Raw genomic sequence first — 9,523 nt, forward strand, 5'->3', positions numbered from 1 at the left:
ATTTCCCTAATATGTACATCCTAAAGACATTGATCTAGTTACTTTACGTGTTATGTACCTTTTATGTTAGGGTCATCGGAAATATATTGTCACGTGTTATGAAGGTAAATATAGATTAAAAAGAAACGTGTTTTCAGACGACTTTTTCTTGTTACCGCATCAATGTAATGAAATGGTGCGATACTAAAAAAGGATGTGAAAGTTTTGTTTTATTGGGTAATAATAAAATTTACATAAATAATTTACGTTAGTCTATATAGAAAAATTAGTATAATCAATTTCAATACTGTCATTTTGGTTTGGTTTTACAATTACAAAGTGAAAGCATCCTAGTAAAAAGTCGTTCGATTAACTCTGGGTTTGTAAGATTAAAATCTATATGTAAAACATATCCCTGTCATTATCTTTGACAAAACAGAGATAGCAAAATGTTTTAAAGGGAAATACCGTGCTTAGAAATCGGTTATTGAATTTCTTTATAAATAAAAGTTTTTCTTTAAATCGAGTATTTTACATAACACAAACCCTACACTGTTTAGAACAAAAATAAAACTTAAGCACATAACTCAGAGGGGCAGGTAGAGTGGGGTCTCTGCGTTCCCCTCTGACCTCCATTTAGTGTGGCCAAATGAACCTCCGCAATCCACTTTTTTTTGGTGACGGGTGGAGAGTCACGTCGCCGCCTTTTTCTCCCCGGAAATTCACATATTCTTTGAAATTTATTTTCTGATATGTGCAGGTTGCATCAGGATGTTTTTCTTCACCGTAAAAACGTCAAATAGATGTACATTCGTAAATCGAAAAACACATTGGTACATGGCAGGATTCGAACTTAACACCCTTGAGCCACTGATGCTCTCATAGAACAAATAGAACAAAAATGTACGAATTAAAATACGAAACAAATAAATGACTTATTCAGTTCTATTTTAAGCAACGAATCACTATGTATACTCTTACTGTAGCTTTTAAGATCTCACTTAGAATATTTGTTACTCAGTGGGTGTTGCTTAAATTCGAGTTGGAAATTCGTGACTCAAAAGCTATGTATGCCGATCTCTGGATTAATGATAAATGTCAAATTGTTTTCATGCAATACTAACCGCAAGGCTTGATCAAGATACGTCAGGAAATATCCATTTATCCAAATTATTACGACATGTATGCAGACTAGACTATTTGTTCACTTTTGTGCTGTACTAGATATATTTTTAAGCTTAAAGATATTAATGTCCAAAATATCCTTATTTTGGAACTGGTTAAATAATAGGCCTTTGACGCGAAGGTAGCTTGTGCACGCAAGCATATTTTAGGGTACTTTTTTCATTTTTTTTAATCCACGATGACTAACTCGCGGGCGACCGCTAATATACAATATAATAAACTAAATTAGAAACTAAGTATGGAACTAACTAGTATGATTGAAAGTTTATATCGATTCAATAACAGGGCAAGCGCGGTCGTAGGCCTTATGTCACGTTGTGCTCGGACAAGGTTACTGTGGCGAGGAAATTCGTTCTAGACGGGTTTCCGAAAGCGGCTGGAAGAAAGTACTTTTACTGAGAGAGGAGAGACATGACACAGTTTCCACGCGACACGCGGTGGGGATCACGCCCGGCCCGACCGATATCGCCGCCTGACGCGGTGACGCCTCACCGCAGGGGTGTCAAACTTTCACGAGCTTAAGGTCCAACCAATTTTTTTACATCCTTTTACTATTATAATTAAATACGATTTATCAATCAAAAAATATATTTAATGATAGCTAAATTCTATGAGGTAATTCTTCTAGTTACAAACAAGCAGCTTCAAAAATTGTTCTAGGAATATTATTGAAAGACATTTCAGATGATTACGGACCATTGGTTTATTACTTCTGGCGCAGATTGTCGGGCTTTCCAAGCTCAACGAATTTAACGAGCCGGCGATACTCGTTCATCGGGAAAATATACGGGATTAATGTAATAAACGGTTGATACCCACCGGATGGAGCTACTAGAGGTCGGTGGATGTGGACCTGTTTATATTGAAACTTTTCCGACTTTTCCTACACTGGGTTTGTATCTGGGTTAGAGATCTGAAACTTGAATTAACTATATACCCATTGATAGATCGACAGATCATAACAAGCCGTAGCATTTGATTATTTTATTAGTTATCTAATGTCATATGTTGCGGAGTTTCGTTCTATATTTCGATATGACTTTACAAAGCTGTCTTCCCACGGATCTCCACTGCCAAACGTAGAATTAAGAGATGACGTCGTTGTTCTGACACTTCCAGTGAGCTTCTTCTCTTTGTATTCAGACGTATTTTTTGGCAAATTTCTTTGCGTTTTTTTAATAATAATCTTGGTGTTAAGTGTTTGTAGATTATTTATCGTAAGGGTTACATTTAAAGTGGTGTTTGATAAATCATGTAATATAGGGATTTAAATTGAAATCTATGTTAGTACTATTTGCATACTAAAATATTTAGTAATGATCAATGCACATTGTTTATAATTTGCAATTGCATAGGTCGTTGAACTGTGTTATCAGCCGATGAAGCGTTTCTAAGAAGGGAACCTCACTTGGGTACTTGTCAACTTCAGTTGTCAATTCCATGAAGGGCACAGTTGAAATACCAAGAGATCATAATACGTTTATACCATTTGGTTCCTATTCGATCTCTGACTGTGGGTTTCTGAGACCAAAATAACCGTTCAAAAATATCTCTGTTTTGCCAAAGTTAATGACATGAATGACGATATACAGAGATTTTGGTCTCAGAAAAAAATATAAGGAGTCCTAATCAAACTTACGATACACACCTACGTTTTCTCCTTTGTTTAGAGTTATCATTAACTATACAAAAACAAAAGTCAGTCGCCACTGTCATAATTCAATTTAATATATAAAAATCTAGTAAAGATTTACAGAAAATTTATACCCAGAGTAAGATACTAAGTAAATAATTTCTCGTACTTTATTTTTTCGTTTAAGAGCTCTCGGCAATTTCTCTTATAGCTTCTTTAGGTCTCACAACATCTGATATTATTAAGTGGTCTTAATATAATTAGATATCAAAGCTACTTATATCTTAAAAGCTCTTCGCATCGAGAGCTTTGTTAAATTTAGTAAATGCTTATAAGATTTTAATTTATAAAGCTTTTTTAAAAGTCAAAGTCAAGTAATGTTTTATATTTTCTTCCTCCTTTTATCCTTAATTTTAATACGTAAAGATAACTATTATTAGAAAGAAATAAGGGTATTGACAGACAGACGGACGGACAACAGAGTGATCTTATAAGGGTTCCGGTGTATTCATTTCGAGGTACGGAATCCTAAAAAAGCAAGTTACAAGTGTAATTTGGTAGTTAGTTTTTACAATACATCATAAAATGTTGATTTCACGTGTAAAGTGATAAATATTGCGAACCACGGACAAATAAATGGTCAATGATACAGGAAATTTATTATTCAAATTTATGACAAGATTTAAGGATTTGTCGATATTTTTTAGACTATCTGATATCATTTTTATGTGGATTAGTATTTATAGCTTCGAAATTATATAAACTGTTCATACCAAATTGATAAACAGTTTCTAGAAAAACGTTTCGAAGAGAGGTGAGTTTATCTAAAACTAATTTCATAATTATAAATTTTTTTAATATATATTGTATGTGCCTTTTAGTAGTAACTTGTTATAATCTCCAATTGCAAATTTATTAGTTTTTCCGTGTTCAGTGTGCGTAAGTTTTCAATTGTCATACAACATCAAAAAATGTGTGATCACAAATGATAAAACTCTTGCATTTTGACACAGACCTGGTAACTAAATTAATATTAGTCGAAACTATTAGAGGATATTAGAACTTATAATTTACAAATGTATGATAAAAAAATTGCTTTAATTTTATATGAGTACACAAACATTTTTTTTAATTTCCAGATAAAATCATCATGCGAACTCTTATCGTCTTATTCGCGGTTTTAGCCGTGGCTATCGCTAACCCTCTACCGCTCGTGCAGCTTATTGTGAACATCGAAGCACAAGAACCCGGCAGTCCAATCATACCCAGACCTATCCCAGAAGACACAGAACTAGAAGTGATCCCTCCGGATCAGATCCAGCTGCCGCACCCTCAACCCAACCCATCACCGGTGGTTCTACCAGAGCCAGTGATTCCTGGAGGTATCGTGCCCGAACCTGTGCAGCTGCCGGCGCCTGTCATCCCAGGAGTCATCCTTCCTGCGCCGCTTCCGCAACCCGTGTTCCCAGATGTCATTATACCAGTACCCGTTATTGCCCCATAACTTCTAAAATATAGTTGACTTTGAATCTGAGTATATATATTTTATCAAGTATGGTTGTTTAAAACATTATGTTAATATTTAAATTATAATTGTTTCATTCTACTTAATATAACTTCGAATATTGTTATTCAATTATTGCGCTGTATTTACTTACAAATTCTTCCCTCTGTTCTTATATCTGTCTGCTTAGAGTACTTATATACGGTCTATAAATAGCAAGTGAATCATGCAATGCGCGCCTAGTCCATTGACTTAGCGTCTGCCTCGAGGGTTGAATGAAAGATAAAGTGCATTCGATGTTTTTTGCGGAATGACTCAGAACTGCACCGACATAAACCCTCCGGGAATTTTCCTGCGTAGTTAAGTTATTTTTATCCACCTCACTGATGTAATAAACACTTGATGTTTCATCGAAGAAACGCAGTGCATTATGCGTACTTGTTTTAAGTAGTAAACAGTTTCGAGAAAGAATTTCGTAAAAGAAAATTTATCGAAACGATCTGTTCTTTTTAGTTTTAAATGAATGCAGCAGATGTCGGTCTCCAGTTTGTTGCAAAAAGTCAAAGGAATTTTTGGCTAGGTATGCCTGATGAACGATAGAACTGCAGACTGGCTCTACTTTTGTATTTATTGCATATCTTCGAAAAAAGCTCTTAAACAAAGCGCTATAAACTACAGGTTTCTATTGTTAGGGAGCTACTTTTATTTTATTTTTCTAATCTCGAAAGAGATGACATTTTAGAGTTTTTCATGGAACTAATATACTATTCGACCTGACGTTGCTCGGTTCAATTTAATACTTCACTATAGTAATGAAAAGTGCTTACGGATAATGCAACTTCTAAAAAAATATTATTATTATTATTATATTCTTTCCTTAGGCTGTAATTATATTCTTTGATAAGAAATAAAAAAAAAATTAGACCAAAATAATAACATATTACTCTTGATGTGACCCAACACAAATTCTTCGAGTAATCTTTTAGATATGTTTGGTTACAGCGACTTCGGTGGGAATTTGAATGTTCCCAATATTTATAATTAGAATTACTTTTATCTAGTACGTAATTTGTGATGAAAATAAAGTGTTTTTGAAAATAGGATGACGTCATAGGGGCAAGATTCACTCATCCGTTCGCGGGACGCATACCTGCGACTGGTTCTCGGAACGCTCTCTCCCTTCCATGTAGTTTTTATTTTTTTGCACACCTGCTCTTATTTGGACCTCCTCATTTAATTGTAACCGTGCGGCGAATGAGACCATCAATTACCGTGACAGACTATTTTTTTGTTCGCGCAGTTATTTATTGTCTGTGAGTAATGACAGGGTCGTCGCGTTCTATACAATGTCGTGTCAATGGTTGAGGTCTTGTAACTTTAGCGACGATAAATAATATTTACAAACCATAAAACATTATGATCTTAGAATATTGTTGCTATGTAGTTCTGGATACGATTTGAATTGAACGTTTGATAGATTTCATCATCATCATAATCCTCAGCTCACTATACGACCCCACCGAGGGGCTCGGAGCCTACCCAAAGTTATGGGTGATTAAGCCATAGTCAACCACGCTGGCCAAGTGCGGGATGGTTGACTTCACACATATCTTTGAATTTCTTCTCAGATATGTGCAGGTTGCATCACGATGTTTTCCTACAGATTTATCATGTGTTTATTTTACTCCTAATACGTATAATATATAGAATATTGATTTGTTTAATTTTTGTTTTGGGAGAAATTTTAGAAAGATATTTATTAATAATTCTTAAAAAACACAAAAAAATTTGGTTATCTTTAGAACTTGATTTGAAAACAGAGACAGTAGATATAAAGACAGATAAAAAGCTTTTTTATCAGAGTGTAATCTAGACCTGTCATTTTCAGATAGAAACTTTAAAAGTAAAAGATACCATTAAAAGAACGTAGCTAATTAAAAAAAAATCTTATTCATTAAACTGTGTTACTAAACAAACATACGTATTGTCATTACTAAATAGAAAATATCAATAACAAGAAGCTAATCTAATCAAATAAAAGCACATAATAAATTACGTGACAAATAAGTCGATGTAATATATGACATAAGTTTAATCTTTCTTGAGATATTATGATTATTCCTTTGAAAATTTATGATAAGGTATGATGCAAAACTGGCAAACAAACAATTGAATTGGTACACATGAAGTAAGGAACATTATGGTAACATGAACTTATCTCGCTATTAGAATTTACAAGTGGCGACATATTCAGATAGTCGCGAATTGTGTAGCTAATGGCAATAACTTAATAATCATGTAAAGAAAGATTAGTTTATGTTAAAGAATGCATGATTCATAATGATTTTCAGATAACAAAACACGGTAACATGTGATGATCAAAGATTACAGACATTTAGGGTATACTTTGGATAGGTATTATAATTAATAAGACATTATTTATTTCTTTGCATCTCAAAAATTATAATCAAAACGAAGAACACCGCCTGATATTCATACTGTAAAAGTTTTCCTCTATAATAATTCTACTCCATCCACATCGTCTTTTAACATTTCTATGACGTCTGTCAACACAAGCGAAAGATATAGACATCTATTACTACGTATGTGTGCAGCATCGAACGTTTGTGATGGAGGCGATAATGACAGCAGAGGGCACGCTATCACTGGAAGACCGCCCGCTCTGACCTTGCTCCACATCACCCGACCTTGTTCTCTCCACCAGCTAACGAGCGGCCAACACTTATCTTGCGTAGCTATGCATTAGTTACAATAGTTGGCCCAGTGCGCTTAATTAATCGCCGTTCCCCTAGCCCTGCGGCCATTGTATTGTCGGCGATCTCTTCGGGGCATTGTGTTCATTTCGCTGTTGGATTTTATTCATAGAAGGCAAGGTTAAGTTTTGATGGAGACAAAAATGGCCAATTCTCGTTTTTGCCTAATTGGTAGTTTTATATTTCAGGCTGATTACTGTCAATAAGAAAAAGAAAAATCAATTTCAAATCATAGGTATCGATGACTTGGTTCTCATTTACCAAATCTGAACGCTACTGAAAATGATATAGCAAAAAGTCTTATAGAAAAGTAACAGTTGCTTTCTCAATCTTCATTGATTTTAAATGACGAGAAATTCTCATATGGACGATATAAATGTCGTTTTCACAAGACGTTCATATGAAAACATTTGCAGATAGCATTGCTAATATTTTCCCGACAACAATTTCCTTTTAGAAATCACTTGCTAACATATTTCAAAAACAATCATAAGGAAATAAGAAGCGATTACTCTATAAATACTGTTGTCTCCATGTTCATATAAAGTAATGTCCAAATATAAAGTATTAATTTGGTTTTAATATCTGTAAAAATATGACATCATTGCTTGGACAAATGTCTGCCATATTGGTAAGGTACATTGTCATTGCAGGTGCACGGGATATTGTAAAAAATAAAATTACTGGTAATTCAGTCATGTTGTTATTAACCATGAAAAGGATCACAACTAAGTAATTTAGTACAGTGATTTAGCCAGGAAATGATTATGACATGATTTCGGGACAGCTAAACACTGGCCAAGGTCAGTATATTCGAGTACAAAAATCGTTATCTACACATATTTTGCACCTAACCTTAACAAGGTTTAAAATAAAGTTTTGTTAAGGTTTGAATTTAGGCTTTACTTTGATTACTTGTATTTATAATGTCATGGTTAGAATAAAATAAAATATTAGAAGTAATCGCTCGTCACATTAAGGTCTATGAGTTGTGATATTTATGGGTAGAGTTGTAACATTATTTAGTTTATATTTACTTCTAAATACAAATGTTTACCGATGTTGTTTTAATAAACCCATTGTAGTTTACATTTTGAGTAATTTATACATAAAAATGATTTCATTTAAAAGTCATCTTGTTCCCTACGACGCTTGGACGCGCCATAATCAAGTCAAATATATTGTTACTATGCAAGAATATTTCTACTACTTTTATAAAAGGTTTGTTTTCATTTATTAAATATAACAGAAATTATTAGTTCTCATGCTTATGACTTTTTTTATAAATATATTATTATAGATAAAGCCTGTCTATTTTCAATATCACGTGTACATCGGGCAGGCACGTTTCGTTCATTATAACCTCGAGGTTAAATACTGATAACCCAAACAATCCCTGTCTTCCTTCGTTGCAATAAAAGATCAGTGAGACCTCATTTTTTATTGACGTAACTCTATTTATTCTTTTTAAGTAGTAAATATATTATAATGGAAATGTGCATGGAAAGAATTTCGTGCGCGAATGTTCGACCATTATTCTTAATGACATGACATGTCTTTAACTTATATTACACAAAATTTGACCGGAAGGAATGGATTTAATGCTTTATTACTTAAAATAACTACTCTGTATTAAATATTATGTTGTATAAAGACATTTCCAATTTAAAACATCATTTCTCTTCAATGACACTATTTTGTTATAGTAAAATGTTCAGACATGACTTCTCGAAAATCGTACAATAAAAATCTATGTGCTCATCTGTTCCTTGCAAAATTCATTTACATGTGATTTCGTTTTCCCATTTCATTTAAACAAAGTGATACACCCCGATAAATTCATAATACGTATTATTTCAGCCGCTCTTCAACTTATATAATCAACACATTACTAATATAAGAAACTTGTAATACTTTCTTTTCTTATCACGTTATGTGGCATTCCTCATACGACACAGTCCGATAAGAAATATTAATACCTTCTAATCTATAATAAAACCCATCATAGTATATAAATACTCGTGCGCAGATAAATTACAAAGTTAAAAATAAAATACTGTTTGCCAATAATTTTAAAATGGAAATTTACATATATCATTTAAAAGCTTTATTATGTTCGCTATTCTGTACATTTGAAATCCGGCGGAATTTCCCTCAGCTTGCTACGATTGAAGTGCCCTGCCCCCACCCTCGAGCGGGGCGTGAAAGCACAATCGTGCGCGGGCGACGCTAAGTGTGCCGCGCGGGTCGTCGAACGCCGGCCTAGACCCACATACTGCAATTGGGGCACAATCAGCGACAGTACACGGAGCGCATTGACCCCGCGCGGTGAAATGCCCATCTCTCTCCTTTACACTCTTTCTCTCGACACCGCTGTCGCTTAGCAACAGCTTTCCCATCGCCCCGTTGATTGCCCACGCGGCGAGATCATTGTTTTCATTTCGATAT

The 9,523-nt window shown here is 34.1% G+C and overlaps 1 protein-coding gene across 1 annotated transcript; it reads left to right on the forward strand.

Moving 5' to 3' along the window:
* The first annotated feature begins 3,523 nt into the window (after positions 1 to 3,523).
* Positions 3,524 to 4,348, forward strand: LOC106128321 (tetra-peptide repeat homeobox protein 1-like). The gene is made up of 2 exons (XM_013326639.1): positions 3,524 to 3,611; positions 3,937 to 4,348. The coding sequence occupies exon 2, from the start codon at positions 3,948 to 3,950 to the stop codon at positions 4,299 to 4,301; it is 354 nt and encodes a 117-aa protein (XP_013182093.1). The 5' UTR covers positions 3,524 to 3,611; positions 3,937 to 3,947; the 3' UTR covers positions 4,302 to 4,348.
* Positions 4,349 to 9,523: the final 5,175 nt, after the last annotated feature.

This window comes from Papilio xuthus, unplaced genomic scaffold (assembly GCF_000836235.2).
Source record: "Papilio xuthus unplaced genomic scaffold, Pxut_1.1 DF828780.1, whole genome shotgun sequence".
Taxonomy (NCBI): Eukaryota; Metazoa; Arthropoda; class Insecta; order Lepidoptera; family Papilionidae; genus Papilio; species Papilio xuthus.

Coding starts and splice junctions, on each gene's coding strand:
- LOC106128321 (XM_013326639.1), top strand. CDS start 3,948: ATGCGAACTCTTATCGTCTTATTCGCGGTTTTAGCCGTGGCTATCGCT.